We start from the raw sequence: 27623 nt of genomic DNA on the forward strand, positions 1-27623 counted from the left end.
ATGCAGCTGACTGGCAGCAGTGAAAGCACACTGAAAGGTTGGCAGGCAGGAAGAATAAAATCATCAAAATTGTAAGTACTGTCCGCTGGTACTTGGGACACGGAAGAGGGAGAATTGTGTTTGAGTCAGGACTGCAAGGCAGATTGAACCCACATTAGCCTGGAACAGGTTACCCGGAGAAACTCCGGCTGCCCCATCCCTGGCAGCATTCAAGGCCAGGTTGGAGAGGGCTTTGAGCAACCTGGTTGAGTGGGCGGTATCCCTGCCTATGGAACTAGGTGTGCTTTAAGGTCCCTTCCGACCAAAAACCATTCTGTGATCCTTGGCTAGCAGGAGCCTGATCCTGGACTGACCTATGTGCTTCCAAAACAAAGGCTTTCACCACCCTCGCATTTATACAGCAAGCACACTTCCTTAACCATCACTATTTTCACAACACTGTGTTTCAAAGACATGTTCTGAATTGGCCCTTGCAGGTAAGTGGGCAAGAGCTGGCAGTTCCTGGATGGTCACAGCTCCATTGCCTATGCAGGCAAAACAAGGGCAGATGGAGTTTGAATGAAGTTTAGACAGCAGCTGCAAAGGGGTTCTTTGAACTTCCAAGAGGGCTGGCCTGCTACACATTTATGGCCTTTGGTCCTGTAATCCCTTCATCCTAACCAGCCCCTTTCTCGCCCACAGTCAAGAAGCAGTAGTGCTGACTGCCGGCAGCTGGATATCCAAGGAGCTGAGCTTCAACAGGCTGTCATTATTCAGACAACTGATTCAACAGAACCTGAGCTGTCTCCAAAATCATTTTCCCTCGTCAAAACTCAGTAAAACCTCCCAACAGGCCTAAAGTTCCATGGGTTAACAACAAACAAACACACACAAGCACTCTGCTGCAAAGGTATTCCAAGGAGACAGAAATTAAGAACACGTAGAGAGAGAAGACAGGAACTGTCTTAAAAAAGTGGTTGCATTCCAAGCGGGCAGGCAAAGAAACATGGTACAGGTACAACTGGAGGAACTCCAGAAAGTCTCCTGTAAAGCAAAGACCACAACCGAGATGTTAAATTGGGTACTTCAGTTTCAGCTTCCACATCTTTACTATAATTCAGTTTATAAAATTAACCCAAACACAACTATTTTCTTGATAATAAGGAAAACTATGCATTGGTTTCACTGGATTTCTCCATAAGCCAATTGCACAGAAAAGAAAAGGGACATCTCCACCCCAAAGAAACAGTCTTTAAAAAGATTCAGATTTTGTATTTTTTAATAAATGTGCTTTGTTCACAAAAGGTAGTGACATAAAGACAACAGAAATGCAAATACACATGTTCCTTTTCCTCTCCAGCACCTAAGAGCAAGAGATCTCTTGCACAGTCATAATTTTCAAATACTTCATAGTCTAGAAACATTCTTCTTGCACCAAAGCCAAATATCCAACAACTCCTGATATCACCACTTTATTGTTCAGGGAGATAGAAGATTTATGTAAATCCCACTTTCTACCTACCCCCTCCACCCCTGAAAAAAAAAAAAAAAGGTAAAAAAAGGTAAAAAAAAACAAACAACAAACTAAACACACACACCCCCAAACCCCCCTTCAGGTATATAGAATGAGCAGCATAAAAACCAAGCTGTTCTGAGCTTCAGGTCCCTAAACCACAAATACTATGGTGTCACCAACCTGTCAAAAAGGCTTAGATTTTAAATGTTAATATTTTAAACTGTTTGGAGGGGATAGATCTTGGTCTTTTTTTGTATAAATCACAAAATATAATCAATGTCAACATATATGTTATCTGGTATAGAACTTGTTTTAAAAGGAGTATCAGTTAAAATGTTAGGTACACTTTGAAGTATGCACAGATTAAGTTTCCATAAACAGCTGAATTTATAGCACCAGCATTTGAACTTTAACAGGAGCACTGCTGGAGTCAGTGGTTAACTGGGAAGAAGAAAGGCTTTGAACGGCAAGCGAAGTAAAGCATTGGATGCAAATACTGACTTAGAGCCAATTTTGAAGCCATTGACGATTTCATTAGTGAAGTATTCTCTCTAAAAAATAATCAAAAAAGGTCAGCCTTAATACTTGTATGTCAAAACTTTTTTTAATACATCAGAATTGTTTGGTTTGTATATAAGGATATAATTCAGATTGAATAACAAATCTGAATCACAAATTAGGGAATGCTTTAAATTTAAGGGGAGAAACACAAAAAGCGTATGTTAAAGAATAAAGCATTACAGTCCAGATCACATTTCAAGTGTAAACTGGACCAATGGGGGATGACTATGTAGGAAGCAGTATAAAAGAAAAAAAAACCAACAAACAGGTAGGTCAAACAATGACACTTTCAGTGCAAAACTTCAATGGAAGGAGTAAGTTTCATTTTTGTAGCGACCACTGTAAATTCCACACTACAACTTCAGTAACCTCTCTATGATAAGTACAACATGGTAGGTTAATAGAGTGTAAGGTGCATTTCACCACAACCACCTTTGAAACTCTGTATTAGTATTTTCTACCATTTTGCGGAAATCAAAACCCCAATGTGGCACCTAGTTCAAATCATTTATTATTAGGCACTTACGTATAGATTTAACAGCCTAACATCCAAACCTGAAAATTCTGACCATTATTTTTAGATGGAGGGAAAGCTAAGCTAAGCTAATACTGAATCCCCTGGTTTTACCACTGAATATAATTGTTCTTTCCTGCAAAAACTCACAGATTTATTACGCAAGTTAAAAAACTTAATAGATGTAAACCACTTCTGTTCCATCTCCTGATAGCAAGGACCAGTTTTCAGACAGCTATGGAGTTTTTATTTAGCTATCCAGAAGATTTTGGGGTCCAAATAAGCAAACAAATTATGTTAACTTCACTTGTGTGGTCTGAATACACAACTTTGTGCAAATATGTGTATCCCTGAAAAACTGTAAAATTACGTTCCTTTTTACAAAATTGGTCTGTAGTTACTGTATAACTTGGGAGGTCTACAAATAAGGACAACTAAAGAAAGAGTTGCTTGTTTTTAAAATGCATAAATAATTTACTTTAAAACATAACAAACCCACCCTGTCCCCCCCAAAAACAGTTTGAAGAGAACTGGAGAAAAATACTGATATATGTCTGTGCACTCATAAAATTGCAAAACTGCAAAACCACGTTCCAGCTTTCAAGTGAAACATAATTGTCTAGATGTACCATACTCCTCTGGGGGGGATAACCTCTACAGAAATCTCATATCTAACTGCTATTTATGCAACAAAATTACACTGTATGTATAACTATGGATTAATATATTCCAGCATTGGGTGTTATCTCCATTTGGCTTTACCTCAAGAGGGCTGTAATAAACAAAATTAAATGTGCAAGCATTGTAGTTTCTCCATCTCTGGCTTAACCAGAGTGAAACAAATTTTGGGGAAAAGTTTTGCTCCATAATTATGAAGGGATACGTGTAACCAAGTGTCTTAACCTATCTGCACATTTAGTTAAAGTGCTAATTATTTCTTCCTACATATACTTCTCAGAAGCCCAGCAACTCCAGCGTCTTAAGCTCAACCACATTGGGTTAAAATATTGAAACAACGTTTAACAAATTAAATAGAATTCACACTTCACAGCACTAAAGAGAATGGTACCTTTCTGGAAAAGAATTAGTGATACAAATCTAAAGAAAGTAACAGCAATTTATGCTATGACATGAGTCATGTGCATAAAACTTGTATTTTTTCTCACTTTCATACAAGAATAAATTTTAAAATTCAAAAGTAGAAAAAAATAGCAAACTCTGTAAACCTTTGCATTTTCTTTATGCAAACCATTTTTGTGTGTTGAGCCCATGTTAGTATAGCAAAATCAGTTAAGCAAGAGTTTGACTGAAAGGGCCTTTCAACAACTACATTAACTTAGAAGCAATATAGGATCTTCTAGCTCATAGAAAGGAATTGAACTAGACTGGCTTTCTCCAGAGTCTGAGTCATAAGGAGCATCAGGTAGCTCCATAAAACCATAAGCTAGTTGTTCATCTTCTGTATCTGATCGAACATAGCAGGAAGTGTTGGAATACTCCTCCTCCTCTATACTGTTGAAATCCTGCGGGATATACAACATTCCTGGGTAGTTCCTGCTAACTAAGTCACTTGTTGTTTGCAGGGAAGTCTTCCTAAATGCCATCAGGTGCATGTGAGAAAACTTGGAATACTTGAAGCGTTTAAAACCCAAGGACTCTATGGCAATTTTCCAGCTTTTCATCATCATAGCCCGGCGATTCTGATGAGATGAATCAGGAGTTATTACAAGCAGTAAGCCGTTTAATACGAGAAGTTCATGTGCCTTCTTGCAGCATATCCATCGTTGATAGGGTGATGGAAAGTAAGAAAGGAGGAGTGAGAAAACAACAACATGGAATAGTTCTCCAGGTAGAGAATCAATAGGGTTTTTCAGTTGCTTAAGAAAGGCATCTATAGCATCTTGTGCCAGTTGGAGTGGTTGCTGAATCTGAAGATTTAAGAAGTCACATTTGTATACGCTCTAATGGAATAAGAAAAAAAAACAAATATAAAGGTTAATTTAAAGAGCAAATACAATAGATTTTCAGAAAAATCAGTGATAACTTCTCCAATCTCTTGATGAAATATTAAGCCTGTTGAACACTCCTCCTGCTGTTAAAATTCAACAATCTAAAATATCAGTTTAACATACAATGCTAGCTTTCACAGTTGCAAAGCAAAATTTTGTATGTGCAGTAATTTTCTAGAGATTTGTTAATCGAGAGCACTTACTTAAAAGAATAAAATAGAAATTTAGCTCAAGTAGAACAAAGTATCGAAACAACTTTCTAACAAATGCTTTAAGAAGTCAGATAAGCCCATACTGGTTTTTTTTTCTCCAGATGCTAGAAACCTTTTACAGGTTTTTATAAACCTGAAATTAGTATTTAGAAACTAAATCTGATACCTCCGTATTTCCATCAATTCTCTGAAAAGAATCTAAGAAGCTTAGTTTTCCCAAGTTCGGTCACTTGGGAAAAAAGTGTTGTTCTTTACTGGTACAGAAAGAAAGAAGCTACAGCAAGGCAACATACATTAGAAAGTTAGAGTGCACAAACTGCTTGGCAGCAGTAATACAGATTCATGTTTTAACCTTACTGTAAAAGCAAAGTGTAGCAGTACACATTTGGGCAATTATCAAAGTAAGTCAAGGGCTATAAATTCATCTGTTGATCATTCATGCTCAAGTTATCAGAGATGGGAAATGACACTGCAATACAACATACAGAAGAGCAAGTTCTTAACATCTTTAATCACAGAGCATTCAAAAAAATCAAGATAATAGTATGCTATTCACTACATTTAAGTTTTGACACTTTATATTCATCAAAGCCTGGTACTGACTTTGTTCATAAAAATGGTATTAAGTGGTAAAGTTTTGACACAATAGCAACAAAAATTGTTATTAATGCCTAGAGAATGTGCAGTGAACGACAACACACTTAACTGGTAAGTTAACACGAAAGCAGACACAAAACATTCTGTTAAGCACATCTGAAAGGTGGACTTAAATCTGCATTTTCATACCACAAAAATATTTATAGCATATTTTATGAAAAAATATTCAAAAATCTCTCTAGAACGCCACTGTAAAGGCATTTCTAAAGCAACTGATAAGCACAATTTTTTCCAAGTAGAAGAGAATGTTATTCCTGCTTATATGAAATCCCATTCTCTGAGAGTATGCAGTAAATTAGAAAAAGTCAGTGTTTAAAAAAATATAAGAATTTGTGATTTATTTTTCAGCAGCTTTAATCTTGGCCTCCAATGTGAAAAATCAAGAAAGACTTGCATTATGTAGCTATAATAAAGAAATTTTAATTGCAACCATTATATCTGCAGGGCTATATACTGCTTGCTTACAATACTTAGAACAGGAAATTATCAGTAGTCATTTCATGATATCCTCTATTAAATTGTAGAAGACGGAAGTGCTTTGAAGAGTAATTGTTCAGAGTACCATGCTAACTTCACTTAGAAGCAAGACTTTAAAAGTTTGAGGTTATACGTATACAGTTAAAAAAAAAACAATTTAGACTGCAAGTATTTGTGAGTAGTGGAAAAAATAAAACAGTTCTGTAGAAACCATGTTAAAGACAAATTCAGGACTAAAGTGTGCTTCAAGCAGAACCTTGACTCTGCAGACAAAAACGCAGCTAAAGTGGAGACTGCTACTTAACTCTACATATAAAAATCTTGAACTGATGTTAAATTCCTCCTGGACACTGAAACAGCAGCCACATTTTAGTGCATCCACTGACATTTAAGAACACAATCTTACTTGTATATTATAATTTTTAATTCCGGTACTGCATGCTTTGCAAGAGTGTGAAATTTTGTGTTTTCCCAAAGTGGAGATTCTCTCTTCATTCCAATTTTTCTTTTTGCATTATTGTTTGTTGCTGTGGGGTTTTGTTTTGTTTTTTAATGTAGACAAATTAAAATCCTCTATGAAAATAACCACTGCTAACTGCAGTCTGGAATATCTGTGTTATGAGCAGAATGTTAGAAGGAATAGCCAACAAAAACCCTAGGTCAAGAAGAAACCTGTTCTGTTTACCCTGGTCTCAGTTTCCTCTCCTTTTGTCTGGCCTGGATTACTCATATTCCTCCACAGAAGTGACCTTTCTGGGACTCTTCCAATAATGGTTTTGGTCACTCTACATTTAAACTGATTTTCATGAAAACAAAAGTAATTTTCTCCCGAAAATAGCACAATAGCCTACATAGCAAAATATTAACTATACATACCCAAAAATTAATGCTTAGATTCAGCTCATGTGACTTCAGGTGCCTAGGCTCTCATTATAGTCACTGGTGAGCTAGGCATGCCCATGAGGTCAGAACACAATTCATCTCACCATGAAACAGCAGATGTTTAGGTTTCACCCTGACTATTTTTAATAAATCTTCACTGACTGCAACTGGAACTTAAAATCCCAGATGTAGACACCTTGTATATCTTAGCTGGAAATTTACTTGCCACGTATTACCATTTCAGGTGCCATAGGCTGCCACTTCAGTGGCATCTGTCTCCTTCACATCCTGCATCTTGCCCAAAACCTGGATGCAGGTGTCCTACAGTCTCTTAAGTATTTGTGAAATTGTGTTTGGGCAACTGGTGCCTGTTCTTCAAATTAGGCAAGATGGAGACCACTCAAAGTTTCTTTGTGTTCTGGATGAAAAAAACCACTGAATTGCTTTAAAAGGCCATCTTTTTCCAAGATCTTTCATTAACTCTAAGCACATACACAGAAAGATAAACTAGGTGTTAGTGGACTACACCTGGTAGCCACAACAATATACCACGCATTTAGCATGTAAACCACACTGCAGCAAATAACAGAATGCAACTTTCTAGTTAACTGTGTTACTGTATTTGTACAATTCTCACCTCTCCACCTCTGAAGAGGGTCAACTTAGGCCACTGTTTTTAACAGAGCCTAATTTTAAACTGTAACTGGTGAAGGTTTGAATGGTCAAGGTGTTTTCTGTCAGAAATTTATTTCTACCTTCTCATTTTTATAACACTTTGTAATTTTCCTTGGTTGAGAAACACTATTATGACTCACATAAGTTGGGTTAAGAGCAAAAGAAAGAAGATTACAGCAGAATTACTGCCTAGAGAAACTGAATTTATTCCAAAAGTGGCAATAAATTTGTCCTTAGGATTACACTAGTTCAATCATATTTCTAGTAACTAACAGAAAAGCGCCGTTACAGTGCACTACTGGTTAGTAAAGCTCCCCAGAAAAACTCATCAGGTACAGCCACTGATCATTTCCTTCTGTCAGTGAATGGAACTTCTTGGGAGGCTCATGCCTAAACATAAGCCTACTCAATTTTTATTTACACCTTTTAAGATGCAAAGACATATGTGAAATGCTATTAAAAGACAGCTACTAAAATGTTCCAATTTTAAGATTCACAACTGCATTGTAAAGGCATAACTCCTGGGGGAAAAAAAACAACAACAAACAAAACCAGATTTTTAAACCAAACCACAACTACAGTTTACGCCCTATTCATAGGAAAGGATGTAGCAGGAGGGCCACAGTTCCTATTAAAAGCACAGAAATTTAGGATGCATACTTAAGTATTAAACATACTTTGTTTTACAGTCATTTTGAAGAATTCTGAAGTATCTGAGAATCAAACTTAATATAAACTCAGCAACTGTTACATACCTCAACAGCTGGAACAATATCGATACCAACTGTCAGAAATTCTTCAAACTTCAGAAATGGATTAAAGCAGCTACCAACATCAAGTAACCTGATCTTCCCCAAGGAGTGGAGCAATCTAAAAAGCAACAAGAATTCAGTTTTATCAAGTATTAATTCTGAAGCTATATTCTGAACTACAATTTCAGATAACTAATGCAAAAAAATTTCTCACAGAACACCTCTGTAATGACTAACAGAAGTGAATGCCTTACTTGAATTGTTGAGACTCCTAAAAAGCCAAGCTCCACCAGTAAAGCAGATGGCCTTGAAATGGAAGAGTTCTGTTCAGAGCAGCTGTAATACTATTAACTTGTGTTACTTGTAGTAAGAAAGTAAAATAGCACCTTGCGTGCCCACTAGACAGACTTCCTCTATTGCTTTGTGTTTTCTACTTACCTTTTTGCAGTATTTATTGGTGTTGAAGTCACATAAGTCACTTAAAATTTCATGAGTTTAAAAGAGAAACTGGTTAACACTATGACATACCTACTTGTTAGTCCCATTTTAAAGGGCATGTGAAGTCAAGTGCCACAATTTGTTTAATAAAGACAAGGGAACACATAATGGTATTCCAAGGTAAACAAAACAAACCTTAAAGCATTTAGTTATTCCCTGAAAAAAAATTAAAATCTTCAATTTGCTTCATGTTAGCTAACTTATTTTTTAAATGGACGACTGCTGGAGGTTCACTCCAATTCTGTTTTCAATGGATGCTGTAAAAGAGATCAGTCCACACACAGCCATAAACTTAAAACCAGGCTGCTCAAGTTGCAGGGAAGTTATTCTATTAAGCATCTAAATGAATAAAAGTAATCCCTGAAAACTACTTGGGGAAAAAAAACAACCAACCAAATAAAAAAAGTCCCCCAACCTACTCCATGCCAGGCAATCAGTTTTCTTTTGCAGTACCCAAAAGCTTTTTAATTAGAAGCATGCAAAAATAGCTGTCTGGCTTAGGAGAGTCCTAATCAGAGTATTACTGAAGTACTCACAAATGAAGATTCGTCCCATAAGAATTTTGGTGAACATTTTAGTAAGCCAAAAATCTATATTCTTATCTGTCACTGTGTGCGGACCCTACTATTCAAGGTGAAATTATAGATAAGAAGACCAATGGATGTAATGCTTAATACTTACCTATGCTATCAAACAACAAAAAGTGAATGTTTAAAAGGAGGAGAGGGGGGAGGGCAGGGTGAACCCAGGACACAAGGAAAAAGTAACTTGAGAAATCATGACTTACTGCTTGGACTGATAGCAGGCAGATGACAGACTACTGAGGACACTAGTTCCAGAATGCAGAGATGCACATATATATTCTTCCAAGATGTCACAGAAAAATGAAAAAACAAAACCAAATACCACCACCAAAAAAAAACCCCCACACAGAATAACTGGCCCATTATCTGCTCAAACAGATTCCAAAACTTTCTGGGCTAAAATATCCTGTAGGAGTGGGAGATCAGAAAGAAAACAGAAGACTGAAGAAACAAAGAGAGGACATTCTTGTACTGTCTGGTTGAAGCCCCCATTATACTACAGCAGAAAATAAACTAGAGGCTGGACTTGCCTTTCTTGGGAAGCTGTGACATCTCTGACCAACTGCAAACCCAATCTGAAATAAAGACATCACTGCTCTTAAGTTAAATGCATAATGTAAAAATAAAAAAAAAAGAAAAAAGTTGCCTGGCAACTTTTGTAGTTAGTGACTGCTGCCTTGCCTCTGAAAGCATTCTTATCTTCCAGAGGACAGTCTCCTTGACCAACACCAGGAGGAACATTTGTAGTCAAGTTTGCAACCTTAAGTATTCTCTTCATGATAAGGCAGTTACCAGTGTATGGAACATAGTGTCAGGTAAAATCAATGTACCTGTACAGAAGTACTGGCAGTCAGCTACCTTGTCATTTAAAAGTTTTGCCTCTTCCTGGAATTTCATGTGTCTGACCTGATATGCTGCCCCTCTTAAAAAGAATTAGTGTTGCGCTCAGTTATCACTAATACCTAGGACTCAGCTATTGAATACATCCTACATTCAAACACGTTGTTATTTTCCTTACACTCTGAATATGGAGGCCCCTGCTGTTTATCTTTTTTTGTAACTCCAACAAAACATTAAGTGTTAAACTATTCTGTTCTAGCCCACTAGTACAGACTTTGCATCTGCCTGTTCTTCAGAACACAGCTTGATGAAGGCATCCACGTAATGAATGCGGCCACATAAAAAAAAAAACAACAAGCAAAAACACAGCACCGCTAGCACCCAACAGTTTGAGCTCTTTCTACTGCATCATTTACAGAGCTGCATCTAAAAATTTCCATCACTATTTCCAAGATCTTAGAACACCCAAAATCCATTAATGGAGGCAAACAAATATAAATTCATCACACTCACAGGGAACTTAGAGGGAGGAGAATGGTAACTATCCAGCAAGCAAATGTTGCTTTTCTTTTCAAGTGTCTGTAGCCAGTTCCAATTGGCATCTCCAAAATATCACTTGTCATCTTTCTGGGAAAGATTCAGCCCTTGAGAGACAGATAACTACAAAAACTTTCAGAAACAGATTTGCAGGGCTAATGGAGTCCAACAAAACCATGGATGTACTCATAGCAACAACAAAACAGTAAGGAATACAATTTTCTGCAGTATCTTTAAGCAGCGTAAATAGATCTGGGCTCCTAAATTCCCAGTGATCTACCACAGAGGGGGATGTTGAAAAAACAAGAGAGGATTTCTCGCTGCGTTTGGCAGAATAAATGCCAAGTTAAGGGATTTTACTTCTAGACAGAACAGAAGATATCTAGGGGATAGTTCTGTCAAAATACCAGCGTCACCAAGGCAAATAATGCAACAATTAACCCTAAGTTAAAATGCACACATTACCAGGCTGCCCTGGAAGTCACTCAGTCCTGAGTGGGATTTCCGAATGAAGAGGATAGTGACAATTTTTCCCGTAGCTTGGATGCCAATCACGATGTAATCTATACAACAGGAATTTGAAATGCTGCAGAGGGACCATTCAAATCCTAGTGGCCATAAACCACAAACACAGGTTGAAGTCAAGCAGTGTCTTTTTCCACATAGGGCTAGTATGAGGTTTCCTGGACTAGCACATCTCCTTGTCCAGCAAATGGAGACACTGATGGTAGATTCTATCTCATTAAAATACAAAAATATATGTCTGCATGTACATTTGTGTTCTATGTAAGAGTCCAATGGCAAATCAATAGAAGACACATGAAACACAAGAACAGGGAACGTGACTCTACAGTGCAAACTTCCTATAAGAGTGACAGCCTCCAGTGACTTCCATTTAAAACCATTTTCCATTTAAAGTATTTGATGAAATACCTGTAGAAATTAAAATTAAGCAATATAACCCAGAACCCTCTTATCTCCATGAGAGCCCTCCTCACCTACAGTAAAGTGAAGAATCACTGTGATGTATTCTGTCTTCCTCTCTTACACAACCTGCATTCTTGTCTGCACTGTTATTTTTTGACTGGGTGAAGGGAGACAATACTTCAGACTACTACAGCATTGGACACTCTTCTGGAAAGCTGTAACTCTGGGTTCCAAGCTGAGCAGAAGCCAGAAACTCTCTTCTACACTAATGGAGAACAAATTCACTTTGATAGGTGTATCACATCCAAGGAGCCTTGTAATCTAAATTCAATGTAAACATACTTTGAAATCGTAAAAGTAGCAGAGATTCAGATTCTCACTTGTGTCTTGACTTCCTGTTGCTTGTAAGGTTTTGCTGCCTCTCAGAGCACAGGTGTGAAAAATTGCTTAGTAGCAACTCTTAGGCTGCCAGTTACCAGCCAGTAGGAACAGGAGCCTAGTCAGGTGTTTGAAATAGTTTTGAAGCTGTAATTTAGGTGATAATCACTCACCCAGTGAGCCAGTGACTTTGTTAGAAATACAGTCTTGCTGAATTCTCTAATAATTACCCTTCAACACCCTGTTTCTTAATGATTTTCAGCAGAGGAAACATTAAAAGCAAGGGAAGTACTTTGTCACTGTAGGCAATATCCAGGCACATCTTGATCCATAATTCTTCAATGCATTAGTGTACAGGTAGAAAAAACAAAATGTAATTGGTTAAAGATCAGGAACTGGTAAAGAAGTGTACATCACCTGGGAAACAGAACAGTTACAGAGCAGGAACTGGTAAAGAAGTGTACATAACCTGGGAAACAGAATAATAGAATCAACTAGATTGGAAAAGACCTTTAAGGTCATCAAGTTTGACCAGGATTGCCAAGTCCACCACTAAACCATGTTGGGGTCTCATCTACATGGGTTTTGAACACTTCCAGGGAATGACTGCTTTTTAAATATATTCCCCCACTTGTTTATTTCAAGAACTTTATTAAATGGACTACAGCTCTTTATTATTAGCCCCCTTAAAAATGTACCCGTTATTCAACTAGGTGCTGTACACGTAAAATGACGTTTTCTCTTGGAAGTAGATAGAAGTAGAGCAGTGATATGATCATGAGGAAAGTCACTATCTCTGAAATTAATCACTCTAAGTGCTGATCTCCTAGTTCACAGTTTTAAATTACTCTATTATTTATCAAGGACATGAGGGGGAAGAAATTTCAGAAGCCTTATGCTGCTGTCAGAAGAGCAGAGTAAAGCTATACATCTGGTCTGGAGTGGCAACATTGGTATGCCTCAAAACCAAAGAGAAGTTCTACCTTGCTGGGATACTTACAAAAGAAGGAATAACAAGTTGTACCTTAAGAGACAGTCAAAGTAGGACCTGAGAAGAACGCATACAAAAAATCTCTGGTTTTTACCGTTGAGGATAAAAAGCAAGACTGCTTAATTTGACGGCAAAAGGAAATACTCAAAAAGAAAACAAAGAGGGAACTGATTTATTGAAGGGAGGAATTGTTAAAGAGCAGATAACAACCAGTTTTGTCTTGCAAGACTCAAACAGTTTGATGTCCAGCTTCACAACAGGTGCAGTTGTAATGTCAGAGATACAAGTACTCATTATAAGGTGGAAGGAAGTACTGCAGAAAATACATTATTTTTCATATAGATGAACGTAAAAAATAACTGGTCGCATTAGTTATTGCTGTGCAATTCACCAGTTTTAATGTGGCAAAGAGGTGAGCAACATGAGCAACTGGAAATGGGTTCATCAGAATAGCTGAGTGACTGAGTTGCAGTAAACTTTGCATTTCTGGCTCCTAAGATGTTTCCTTCTCTCACCTTTAAGAGGTGGCTGAGCTCCTCTCCACATCTCTCAGCATCTTTTCTATTACCCGTGGAACTTTTTACTCTTAAGCCTGCTTTGCTCCTTAACAAGCAAAGTACAGTCTCTCCACAAGTTTTCCAGTAAAGGCAGATTCAGAAAGAGGTCCTACAGAAGGAACTTGGTTTAAATATAACTTGAGAGAGGATTATATATATGAAGAACAAAATTACTGTTTTTACACTTACCTAGAGTAAACCAAAATCACAGGCTTAGCCATACCTATAGACAAGATAGTGTTATATGACCAGAATGGAGTGACAGAATATGAACACGTGCATGTGTGGGAAGAAGTTCCCCCATACCCCTTGTACAAAGACCTCGGTGAGATTCAGACTTCAGTAATTGATCAGACATGGTAGAAAAGCATTTAGGAGGAAAGTATGCTTTGTGTAATACACAGTCCATTTTCATTCTTACAAACTCTAATTTCTGCTAAGGCATAGAGGAAGAAATTGAATTTTCATGCTGGGCAGCTTCACAGAACAGCTATGCCTTGTTGCTTTAAGGCCTGTACATGTACTAAAAACCTTACTATCATCTGTTGCTTACTCTGATACTATGAAACTTGCTTTTGCCAGGTATGTTTTCATGGATGTATGTATTTTTACAGTTTTAGAACAAAGATTAAAAAAAAAACATAACCACTCACTATATTAACAATTAACAAGTACTTTTAAAATTATTTAATAAAAACTTCTCTATTAACTACTTTCTGTACACACTAGTCAGAACAAAAATTAAGCCTACAGACTACAGGGAGTAAGAAGACACTTGTGAAGTTAGCTCCCCAACAGCCATTGTAAAGTATGACAACAGAGCACATGCAAAGAGAGGGCTAATGCTTTATCATGACAAGGCCTCCCAGTGGAAGACAAATCAACTTTAAGTAGCGTATGATTATCAAACCTATTGATTCAAACAAACAAGTTTAAACCAACTGCTATTTACAGTAATAATACAATCGTGTTAACAAATGCCAGCATTACTGAGATTATAAGGTATTAGTATCTTATCATACCTTTGTGTGAAAGTGCCTGGCAGTTCTCATTAAAAACAGGTATTCATTTTGAGGCTGGCTTAGCAAAATGAGCAATAAAAAGAGGAGTTTGTGGAGGAAGTCAGCTTATGAGAAGCCACTATCTTCATTTCAGAAGCATCTATTTTGTCTTGTTATAAAAGGACAAAAACAGGGAAAATGTTTTCATTTTTCATGCAGCTATTCAACCACATGGGCATTTGGAATCTTAATGCCTTTTGCAAATTACTTTACAAACACAAGGAACTGCAAAAGATACTAGCTCATAAGGACTGACACATCTGCTCATAACATTAGTAATGTGCACATTTCTTTCCTAACTAATACTACATCTAACTTAAAGTGCTGATCACAGCAGCTGTGCTGCAATAATGAGAAAAACATCTTCTCAGAACAGAAACACCACTACTGCAGACAGTTGCAAGAACATGAAACAAGTCCTAAGTGTAACATTTAATGAGAATATGCTTATGCATTCATTATTCCATTATATTTGCAAAATATTAGTGTTTCTTCCACCACACCTGAATAGCCACAAACATGACCCATGTAGGAAAAACAGAGGGCGAGACTGTAACTGAAACAATAAAGCTACTCCTGAATGCCAAAAATAAAATTCCTACTTGAGTGAAGGTCAAAAAAATTAAAACTGTTGTTAGGAAAATACCTCAAGGATACTACAACTTCCGCAAAGCCAGTCATCAGAAAGCTAGCACATTTAAAATTAAGGGTTATAATTCAAAATTGCTTTTGAAGTGTATTATTGGAAGAGTTTCTCTGCAATTATTTATAAAGGGAAAGTTTTAAGTACTCTGGTATTTACATTTGGCACTTAGCACTTACATAAGCAATTGACTTTTCAACAGTGCTGAACAGCCATTAGATTCTAACTTAATTAACATCTCCCTTATTTCCCCTCAATGTTTTACATAAATTGCATTGCACACCAAGAACATGCAAAAGTGAAATTGCTCTAACACTTAAATGAAGATGACCAAGTAGTCATTCTCAAGCAATTTTTTAATGGCATCTACCAAAATATACCACAACAAATATTTTTTGTAAAATTTTATATATTCACACAAAAATTCCCTTTCTTAACTATTAAAAATACATTAGACTCATCTAATATGTTACAGGGAAAAAATGTCCAGGTAAGTAGTATCACACAAAGAGAAAGAAAACCAGTCTGAAAACAAGTAAAACTTACTCTTCTGTTACAGCTTCATGATTTGTCAAGCCAGAGTTTGGCAAGGGATCTTCGATCTTGGGAGCCTGGGGGACACTTAAAGCTGGAGTGGTCTTAGAAGCAAGAAGTGCTCTTTTTTCATCTTTCTCAAGTGCTTTTCTTTTCCCACCGTTCTGAAAATATTCTCTGCATACACTGAAAAGACAAAAAGAACAATTCCCCAGAAAAACAGGATGCAATTTTTGGTCATTACTATAGATAAGACACAACACAGAGGATTAAGATATACAAGCGTTGCCAGCTTCTAAACAAATCTGGGTTTTACTGCAACTTTGCTAAATCAGCTTTAGGACAGATACGATACAACCAAAGACACACTTGAAGTCAAGCGGTGTTTTATTTCCAAAAATTAGGCCATAAGTTACAGTTGAATCAAAATAGTTTTATCTGGAGAGATTTTTAGAATAAGACAGCATAAGTCTTGTCAGAACATCACCAGAAGGTAAACTTCAGCTGTCACCTGATCAGAGTTCTCCACTAAGGTGCAGAGTTATTAACTAGCTTCTCTAACACAGGGCTTTGAAACATCCATGTCTTGCAAGGCATGAAATGTGAGGAGAAAGAAACATAATCCAGGCTTATGGACTAACTTACATCAGTTTTTAATTTTTATTAAGTTTGCCTGGGGTGTTTTTTGTTTAAGTAACATGTATCCACAGATGTATTTTTGTGGAAGACTTACTTTAGTTTTCAATTTCCAACCTCCCCCCCTCCACACTCAATTATTTTGCTAATAGGAACCCGAACAAAATAATCTGGTTAGACTTGAACAGAAATGTTAACTAGTTTAAAGGAATGAATGTTACAGAAAATGTTAAACCGCACCTGCATACTTCAACAAATAGTCAGCATTAGTGTATGAGAAGCAAGCATTATGTTTGAGAATAACTGAATTTTGTCCACAAAATAGAAATAGAATTGGAAACAATTTGTTGCTGTGAAATTAAAAAGCCTGACCCACCCTGCATAAAGCAGTATTCTTAATTAGATGTGCTAGCTAAGTATTTGCACAGCAAGTTTAACAGAAATTGTACTTGTTTGAATGATGTTCTTAAACAACCCATTTTTAGGATGCTTTCTTGAAATTTATTCAATTTTTCTCTAATAAAGCTGCAGAGTTTTGAAGGAAACATTCCAGAAAACATAAATTCAAGTGTAGTTTAATAACACCTTATATAAAGCAGGATCAAGATAACATACTATTTCACATCAGAGATGCAGGAAATAACATGTTGGTATAATGCTGCATTTAAATCACAAATAGAGACAAGGACTTGGAATAAACAGGCCTTATCTAAGGGTTGGTGATATTATACACCCCAAATGTATTCAGTCTCTCCACCATTTAAGATGTGAAGGGGGGGGGGTGTAAAAAAAATAAATAAATTTTAAAAATCACTGGAGTTTCTTAAAGGTAAACATACACAATCAAACAGGTTCAGATACAAGTCACTTTACACCAAGATGGGAGGAAATGACCACCTTGAGTTAGTAAATGTATAATTACAGTAGCACATTATGTCCAGGTTACCAATTCTTGCCATAGCAGTGGGGGAATTCTTATTCTGCATACATTCCTGTGCTGACATGCTTATAGAACCTGAAGTTCAAAACTGACCTGTGTCTAAAACACAAAGCACAAGCAAGTTTTACTTGCTCAAGCTGGCCCTAGGCATTCTTGCACTATATAAAAAGCCTAAAATGCAGGCAGTAACCTTAAGCAGAGAACACAGCTATATGAGAAATAAACTCAGTAAACATTTTATTTATAATCAACAAGTTTATAGTTGAAATTCCTCAGTAACTAAAGCTGTTTTCAAACCAAAGAGAAGCTAGGTATAATAAATAAAATCCACATCTTAGCAATACAGAGCAAGATCACATGCAAAAGCATGAATAACAGTCCAGACTGCAATAATCCCAGATACATAGACTGAGAAACCATACCAACTCCATCCATTAGAGACTGCACCTATGGAAAGGCAAGTCTAAAATTAACAAAGTTAAACAGAAGGAGCCAGTCACTTAACTTAGCGGGAAAGAGATTAAAGAACATCAGGAAACAAAAGAGAACCCTTGAAAAACCTTTGAATTATTGCTGGCATGCTAACAGAAGTGTACTTTACACTATGTTCTATTATTTGTTTATAAGCTGATGATAGATTTAGAACTCTCTAGTTCTGCGTGCCATTTAGTCAAAGAAATAAAACTCAGGGAAAAAAAAAAAATCTTTTTCCTCACCCCTTATCAGCTACCTTCATACTTTGCTAGCATCTTGCAGTCTCTTTATTTTTATTCTAAGCCTTTTTTCTCATTAAATCCCTTAAAAACATTCAGAATCAATGGCAGTTTAAATAGTGTTGTACTGGCATTGAACCTGCTGTGTAAGTCAGAACACATTAAAAAGTTCACAACCTCTGGAGAATGTATTGTTTTTTCTCCTTAACTGCTGATGTTATCAGACTTTTAACTCACTAGAAGCTGGTATGTCGCCCAGCTTAACACTTAATGAGCTGTTGCACAGGAGAACCACCTACTTGTATAGTACAAGTTCCTCTTGTCACTGAGGAGACATTTCTTCCTCATTAATGGTGCAAACCAGTATTTTCTCCATCCTTCTACCCTTGTCTATCCTGTCCACCGAGTTCTCGTAATTCGGTATTTTTTACTGACCTTCCTTGTCTGCACATTAGACACTGTCAAAGCCAACCATGAAGAGGAGCATCTTCTACTCCTGTGTTTTCATTGGTGGAGAGAGGGGCCAGAGCTACAGGAAGGCCCAAGACCAGATAAAATTCTTCACATTCAGATCCCAGTCTGCATACCTGTGCAGTACCACAAGGAAACAAAAAAATACCAAATCCACCCATTCAAACAAACAAAAAAAAAAACCAGGCAACACCACTTCATAACTACTGAGGGTTATCTCCATTTCACATCTTTCTGAAGTAAGAATGATTCTGGCAGGATTACTACATGTTGCCCATTTGGCTCCTGAGGCCTCAGAGGAGCTGTCTGTGAACTCCCCTCATGGAAGCAGACCGTACACCTACATGACGTAACAAGTGAGCATGTGGGCAGTCATTGCACAGTATCTAACCAGATGTAATATACTCCATAGTTTACCCCATGGGAACTTGTTGATGTAGCCACATATTTTAACTTCACGACCATTAAAAGCCATCACTGATCACACTGTGGTTTTGAGCACACGGTTATATAAGACTCTATATTTAACAACTGTCTCAAGTAATGAACAGAGCATCTGTTAATCATCTACAAAGAAAAATAAAATTAAGGAGGCTATTTTATAATGCTGAGAACTACAGTCTCCATTTTTAACTGACATTTAAGCGCTCAGTCTTTGATGGCACAACATTCACTCTACAATTAACATACTTGTTTGTAAAGAATTGTGCAATGTAAATGCTACCTGAGCTAACACTTACTACAGTTTACAAAAAACATGAAATAAATATTTCAGGTCTAAACCATTGAAGTCTGCTGGCAGAGAGACAGCTGAAGTGTCCACTTTCTGTCTTGTCTTTAAGAATATAATAAAATTATCTAGGTATTTCCTCAGTGAAACTTGTTTTCCGTACTCCAAACCTCAATCGGTAAACGACCCATTCAAGCTGACCCCCCTGCTTCACCATTTGGGCTGCACATGTATAGAAGTTTCAGTAAAAGCCAATGTGAATACATTTTAATTTGTTAATACCCTCCAGCAATGAAAGAGAAGATTTGGTTTTGAACAGTCACCAAAACCAGGGGTTTCAATAGACCATATAATGACAAAAAATATTACTGAGGGGGGAATCGCCATATGAATTTCAGAAGCCATGAAAGAATCAGTACTTTAGTTGTTCATTATTATTTGATGAGAACAAATAAATTAAAGCTGGTGTGGTCAGCTTTTATCATGGCAAAAAGCAGTTTCTGATAGCTGTTATCAATGCTCAAGGGTTTCAAGCAGCCAGTTTGCATGCTAAGAACTGACAAAGTCTATCTCTTTCCTTCTGCTTTATAATGAGGTAAAGGTGAGCTTGACTTCTGTTCCTTACAGTATTTACTAACCAAAAGCTAATACTGAAGATGATATTCAGTGAGGGTACAGAGAATAACATACTCTCCTTCAAAGCTGAAGGAAAGTCAGGACTTCTCATGGTTTCTGTCTACAGAAAGTTTCTCTCATCCTCCCACGCTCAGAGGAGGAAGTTTATTAATGTCAACAGAGAGGGCTGCTGGTCTGAAAGAAGTGGTGTAAACTCTTCTACAAGTTTAGTGCCCTATTTCCTCTCCCCCTCCAACCCTCCCCAACTTCCAAAGAAAATCAAGGAAGGGAAAATTATCAAATGCCCTTGTACATATAGCTTTCCTCTGGACTGGAAAATATTTTGTGATTGTCATGTGCACCCAACTTCAGGTTAAGGAAATCCTGTATTCAGCATAGGTGAAAGCACTAGGTTTCTGAAAGTATTGTCATTTTTTATCATCATAATTGTATTTTGTATACAATATATTTTTTCCCATTTTATTTTTCATACTTAGTTTTGAGACATTTTCCTTTTGAGAAACACAATTAGATCTGTAATCCGATGTTTCTTTTTCATTATGTCCACCCCAAGCCTGCTTCTGGAGTCAACATCCGTCATTACTGGAGGATTTCAAGAACTCAAAAGTCAGCAGTTATCATATGATCACTGCTCTAATTAGTTCTAGTGTTAAAGAAACAGATATAGCTTTGTCAGAATAAAGTAGTGTTTAAGAGCAAAAATGAAGACTGTCAAACAAACATGAACAATGAACATGAAGTCTTTTTCTCCATTTTAAATGGTTTCTCTCCTCCTGTTTACACTACCTCCCTCTTAATTCTATTCCCCTGAAAATGAATCACTTGACTAACTGCATTCATCAAGAAAGCTGCAAAACAGTGTTAAGGTGACTTCAAATATTCATTCATTCATTCAATCAATCTTCCAAACCCAAACAGGATCAGTTTCCAGTTCCAGCAGCGACCTGTTATTCGATCCTGTAAGAGATTACTCAGCCTTCTCTCCTTTTGACAAGAAAGCTCCAGTTTCTAGGAAAAAAACCCACAGGCTTCTGTGGGGGGCGGGGGGGGGGAAGACAGACTTCTGATCATTGCTTTATCTTTCTTGGAGTTGCACTGTTGTTTGTCCTTTTTAAATACAGTGGCCAAGGTGATATTCTGGCTAAGAGCAATGCTAAATAAAGTCAGAGAGTATTTTGTGTATCTTGAGAACAATCTCATTAACACCCTCCAGTATAATATTTGCCTTTACTGCAAAAGCATCTCATAACTGTTTCGTATTCAGCTTGTAGCCTGCTACACAATCCAACTGCTTTTCTAAAAGACTGACACAACCAATTACTCCCTGGCCTGTATTTGTACAGTTGATAATATTTAGTATAGTTGACAACACTGTTGCTTTCAATCCTGCTCTCAGAGTGTGAATTCTTTTCCATTTGGTCTCATTTGCAAATTTAATAAACAGACTTCATTCTAGCAGACTGCTAATGAAAATACTCATTAGTAATGGATGCAGGGACAGACACTGACAGAGCCCTTCCCAGTCAATCACGTTTTTAAGATAAGCTTCTAACATCTATTCTCTACAAGTTTTTCCAAACTGTTCTGAACTCACCCAACATTAATTTCATCAAAACCATATTTCTTCTGTTTGCTTATGAAACAAAAGACTTAAAAAGCAGGTCTAAATAGCATTTTGTCATGATAGTGCAGATCTGGGGGTTTTGTTATTTAAAAAAAAAATAGCCAAGTCAACACAAGTCTTGACACTGATGCAAAGGCAACAGAAAGAAGCAAACCTGCTGGTCTAGCTTATTTTGTTCTAACTAGAACCAGAACAGGCTGACATTCATTGTCCACACAAAAGGTCACCACCCCACCTATGCCAGCAAAAATTAAGAGTTAGGACAATTATTCAGGGTAAACATCACTTTACCCTATTTTGGTTTAAGTTTTGTGTTGCAATATAAATTAAACAGAATTGTTAATTTCCAAATACCATTTGCTACTCTGTATTTGGTTTTCCAAAGACAGAAAAAGAAAGCAAGGGAAGGACAGTTGAGTGTTGCCCAGATTTTTCACACTACCACTCAGGGGATCATTAACCTGCATCTGGAAGGAGATTTAATCTCTCTTCCCCCTGCCCCTCTCCCTAATTAACTGTTGTATAATGTTGCCCTTAAACAATAAATAAAATTGGCCCTACAGATCACAGCATATGGTCATTAGCACAATCTTTCATGTACTGCTTTCTATTTTCACAGTTTCTAAAGCCTCGATAATTGCTTAAGTCAAAACTAACAAGGTAAAATAATACTCTTTATGCCATCTGGTTGAAGAATTATTGTTAGAAAAAGTGTTTTTCACAGTGTTTTCAACTAAATAGCTAGAAAGACTTCAGCAAGGAGAACCCTGCAAGAAATTTGTTATTCTTGATCCAGCTCTCAGCTGTGATCCAACTCACACCTTCTCTAGTGGTTATTCTGCATTCTCCAATTTACTCTATCAAGTGCTAGTTTATAAGACAATACAAAGAAAATGAACGAAAGTGTTTTTTTTTCCAGCTAGTGAAAACACTTGTGAGTTTCAGGTCTCTGAAAATATCTTCACATTAGAACAAAAACACTCTACTATCCTTTCTTCAGCAGGGACACACCTGTGGTTCCAAAGTATTTTTAGCATTCCACTCTCAACTTCATCTAGAGCATCAGCTACTTTCCTGCTGTCATGGTGACATAACTAAAACATTGAACAAAAACGTTCAGTGAAGTCTCATGCAAGTAAAGTTTTCTCGCATGCAATTATGCACCCAGACACAAGGAGAAGTAACCACAATGGGACCTACTGTGTGTCTGGCACACCCCTTGGCCCTTTGAGAAAGAACAAAAAATTGCAGAATCAAGTCAATCTGGTATGCTCTGGTCCCCAACCATCCAGGCCTCGGCTTAATCTGAGACACACAGAAGTGAAAAGTTCTTTCTACTGATGTAGAACTCCTGACCCCTTAACTTTGCAAACTGAAAATGCTGCAACCAAAGCTTTATGCTGAAAGCGTTTTAGTGTCTCTTCCCGGGTTGATTCTCTTCTTAATGTGAGTTCATTCTGCAAGACCCAAACACTTATTTAAATGTTTACTTTGTAAATCTTGTAGGAACTACGAACAGAAATCAAGTGAGACAGAGCCAAAACCCTACAATACACAGGATATCAACTGTTCCCCCTCCTGTCCACAAGGAACATGATCCTGTCCTACCAGGTACCAGACAAGCTTGTTACAAGCTAAGGGAATATTGTTTAGCTGAAATGAGAGCAAGTGCACACACTTCTACTGAAAAAAGTTTCACATATTAGTTGACAATCAGACTACAAGAAAATACTGAGCAATGTTTCATAGGAATCTGCCCTGGATCCAGTACAATCAGGTTTTTTCACGGGTAACCTGAACACTGGAACAGTCAGTAGTTCTCTTAACCAATCTGAGAACAATGCCAAGCTGGGATACAGACTGTGCTGCTGCAAGAAATCTCAGTATTAGAATTCAGTATGATTCAAGAGTGTAATTCAGTAAAGAGAACACAAATATCAGCATTTCCACAGAAGTAATAAATAGCACAAGTGCAAGAAAACAATAACTGAGGAAGGCTGTAAAAAAGAAAGAGTTTCTGGGGAATCACAAATGAGCACAAATCAGTGCCACACCAATTAAAAATACAAACACAAAAACATAATAAAAACCCCCAAAACACAGAAAACTTAAACAACAGCATAAACAAGAGTTTACCTCAATCATAATTCTTTATTTATCACTGACAAGACCATTGGAAAGCTGTGCTTTTTTTTTTTTGGGTGTAGCTCTTTACAAGATGATTCACCTCTCTTATAACTTGGATAAGGATACAAAATACATGTCCAGAAAAGGGTCTATAAAGAAACACTGAACTATGGGGTTTTATTGGTGGTCGTGGGTTGTCTCTTTGGGTTTTTTGGTTAAGCTAAAAGATAAACGATTGATACATAAAGGGATGGTTTTCAGATATTTACAAGCTGATGGCATGGAAAAAGGAAATGAGCTTGTTATTACTTGCTCCATTTCCAGAAACCACACAACAGCTCAAGTTGACACCAAGATGTACTCTAGATCAACTGTTTCAGAGCCATTCTCCCCTTCTGTTTTGTTTTGGTTTTTTTTTTCTGTTTTAGGGGCTTAAAGGACCATTGTAATTAATTTAACAATACCACATCTGCCGTTTGCTGCCTCTTGCTCAGCACTGCAACACTCACCTGCAGGACCTACAGACTGGCATACGAGACTACTTGTAGTTTGTCTAAAGTCATTCTCAGAGGCAGGACTGTTGATAAATTCTCTTCCCAGTTAGAGATCAACAATAATTTGTTTTATTTAGTTGTGCTGATTCCATGGTATACCTTGGATGCCAGCTGTAGGCAGGAATCCTGAGTGACCAACATTTCTCCACTTTCAGGAGTTTGTTTTCCTCAAGGATTGAAATAGCTCAGCTGAACCCCCTTACAGTCTTTACAGTTATCATAACCCAATACAAATTAGATGCTTGTGACTTACAAGAATTTTAAAATTGATTTAAACTAAGTTTCACAGAGGTTAAAGTCTGTTGCAGGAGATTAAAACTTGAAAATTAAGCACCAGAGATTCACATGTAGAGTTCAAACACTATTATATGGATAAATCAAACCAAAGACTTGAAAATTAAACTTGAGCTACCCTTACTGCATTTGCTCAGTTTAGGTTCAAATGTATGGAAAATTACTTCATAGTTTTACTTGTTACAGCTTCAGTATTTGAGGAGAGGAAAAATTTGGTTGTTGAAGATACTTTAAAAAAAGGGTCACCTCATAACAAAACACTTCACAAGCTATTTCCTTAGGAGATCAGAACAGTAAGAAGGTATTTGTTTTGGGAAGCAGTGAATTATTAACATCTTATAGAACAAATCTTAAAAGCAAAAAAGCAAGAACTGCTCAACAACTGTATTATAAATAAAGCAGAAGTGTGCAATTGCATCTTTCAAATACATTAAGATTTACCTGCAACACCATTCAATTCGGCCTTCTCCTTCACAAGTTTTTGCCCAGTGATTATCTGCAAGGTTTTTCATTGCCACAGCATATTCACACAGAGTTTCCTCATCCTCACAGTGCTCACGCCAGATCTTATCAAAGTCTCCCACTAAACAAAACAATAACAAAGAAATTGCACATTAGATACAAAGTGTCTCATTATAGCCATGGCAAAATCCCCATCTTCCAGTTAAAAGAAGTTACATAACACACCAAGAGATTACTTTACCTGCATGTAACAAAAACAAGGTCCCCTTTCTCCAGTCACAGACAAAAGTCCAGGTTTTGAAGGAGGAAAGAGCTATTGGGTACTTGAGAAACTAACAATATTCTCAGTATACTGATTCTGTTCAGTTTGTTCTGTGAAATTCACATCCCTGGGAAGTTTTGCTTTCAGGTCTCTCTGCATGAGTATTAACATGACAAACATTTCAAAAACGAAAGACTGAAAGGTTTCCTAGTAGCACTCATGCTCATGGAAAATACCATGGATGACACTACATGCAAAAATGCCAAAAAGAAAGCTTAGTCCAGAATACAGATTTCTTTGGATTCATTGGAAAAGGAATTCAAGCCTTCAGTGATGTCTGTCTGATCTACCCAGTTCCAGTGAATTAGCTTCTAGGGGACAGTACTGAAGAATCAAATCAACTAGTCAGGGAATCACAGATAAACTCATCTGCTGATCCGTAGGGACAGATTTATTTCCATGCTCCACATCTTGCTGAAAAGAAATCTTGCAGTTAAAGTTTTGGCACTTCGAAGTAATTAAAAAGATTATTTTCCCTCTTTTGCTGCTAAGCATCCACTTCTCTTCTCCTACCTTGCTTTACATAATGTACTGCTGAACAAAGCCAAGATAAATGCTAGCTGTGCCTAGCCACAATTCCTATTGTAGTTTCTATACGTAAAAACTCTTGGTATACCTTACTAAAACGGATTTCTGCCTTAAGAAAGAAAAATATATGCTCAATAGTATCATCTGCACTAATCCCTTATGTTTTTTTAACCACAAATGTGTGCACACATCTAGTATAAAGCTGTAGAATGAAAATTATCTACTGATTTTGCACTTATAAGCTGATACAACTAAAACCAAGTTTTCAAGAGCAGAGATATACTTCAACCTTTGACTCAGACAACCAACACACTCTTCACCACATGGCTCCAGAGCCAGTTTTTATAGTACCCTCATATTACAAAGAAGCATTTTAAAAGTGTATCAAGCAGAAGCTAGCTATTAATATCTGCTGAAGCCTGAAAGTAGTTTACAGTATAACCCATCCTTCTCCTATCATAAGAGATTTCTGTTTCAAACCCACTTAAAGCAATTTCTTTGATGTGCTTTGTTTTAATTAGCAGTAAATAACAGATTTCTTCCTTTTTCAGTAATGATCCCTCACCTCACCTGTCCTCCCCTTACCACTAGACTGGGTATGATGGACAAGTATAGATTGTTGCATACTTAGAAGATTTAAACCAACCATCCAGGCTACTCCCTATTTAAGTTTGGTTTACAAATGTCACAGCAATTTTCTCTTCAAAATAACAATCTAGCACACTTGTACAATCATCAAAATGAGTCATGTTTAAAATTAGGTGTTTATATATCCCTTGTGTGAGATGGCAGCTGAGATGGAAGGGAGTGGTCACGATTTTAGTTTTAACAAAATACAGAAGCTATGCAAGAAATCACGTATTCTGATTGCTATTCAACAAGCATATATGAGGAAGTTACTAGACTGGACAAAAAAATAAAAGTAGTATTATAATTGAGTGGTATCCCTCATTATTTCCCAAGTGATCCAAGCTCAGAAATATATGCTCTATAGGAAAGGCACTAGCATGGTCACCAGCTGACCATCAGAGAAAACAGCCAAATCACAGGCAGGCCCAAGAGAGGTTTCAGCTAAAACCTGTGTCACTTTTCCAGAGCCTTCAGGATTGTAGAAACAATCACACAGGAGGAGAGCACATACTCTGCTGACGAAGAGAGCAAGAAAAGGGGCCCCACCAAGCACAACTCTTACAAATCTTTATTTCTTGTGTTGACAAAGTGCAGAACCTATGTGCAGAACAGCACCAAGCCAGAAAGCACTGGCCAAGGTCAAAATGTATTCTCAATAGCCAATTAATTCTGGTGCAATTTAGATAAAGTTTCCTACTTCTTGTGCCACAGCACTCTGAATCTTACTGCATACTCCAGACAACTGTGAAATGCTTGAATAACATACAGTTGCAAAAGTTCTGTTTGAAGAATACATGGCTAATTAGAACAGAAAAAAAAAAAAGTAACAAATGAGCACTTACCAAGGGAAAATATCACAAATACAAAATCCCATGTTTAATACTGTTGTTCTTTTATTCCATTACTTCATATGGTCTATTCTTTAGCAATTACTCTATTTCCAAATACCACTTTTCTTTAAAACTTAAGAAATAAGACAGATGGGGAAGAAGAAATATGCAATGACCAGATGTTCTTAACCTAACTAGCCAGTCCTTTCTTACAGCAAAGTAGTGATGCCTCCTTAAAACTCAGTCCCTGTTCTCATAGCAATACTTCTTATTTGCTTCTGAACAAAGAAGAGATTTTCACCTCTTTCTAAGAATCAGACAAGAGTCAAAAGAGTCCATAGA

At 37.0% G+C, this 27623-nt stretch overlaps 1 protein-coding gene across 1 annotated transcript in view; it reads right to left on the reverse strand.

Moving 5' to 3' along the window:
- Positions 1-2077: 2077 nt before the first annotated feature.
- BMT2 (base methyltransferase of 25S rRNA 2 homolog) overlaps positions 2078-27623 on the reverse strand; it is a 35487-nt gene continuing 9941 nt past the window's right edge. Inside the window, exons 2-5 of the mRNA XM_057403717.1 lie at positions 24951-25092; positions 15797-15970; positions 8238-8352; positions 2078-4531 (exon numbers count right to left, since the gene is read on the reverse strand). Of these exons, the coding sequence (XP_057259700.1) occupies positions 3902-4531; positions 8238-8352; positions 15797-15970; positions 24951-25092 (1061 nt within the window). The 3' untranslated portion in view covers positions 2078-3901. The remainder of the gene's footprint in view (positions 4532-8237; positions 8353-15796; positions 15971-24950; positions 25093-27623) is intronic.

The sequence above is a fragment of the Pezoporus wallicus genome, unplaced genomic scaffold (assembly GCF_028554395.1).
Source record: "Pezoporus wallicus isolate ANWC-B61680 ecotype Strahan unplaced genomic scaffold, APGP_CSIRO_Pwel_v1 contig_7274, whole genome shotgun sequence".
In the NCBI taxonomy this organism is placed as follows: Eukaryota; Metazoa; Chordata; class Aves; order Psittaciformes; family Psittacidae; genus Pezoporus; species Pezoporus wallicus.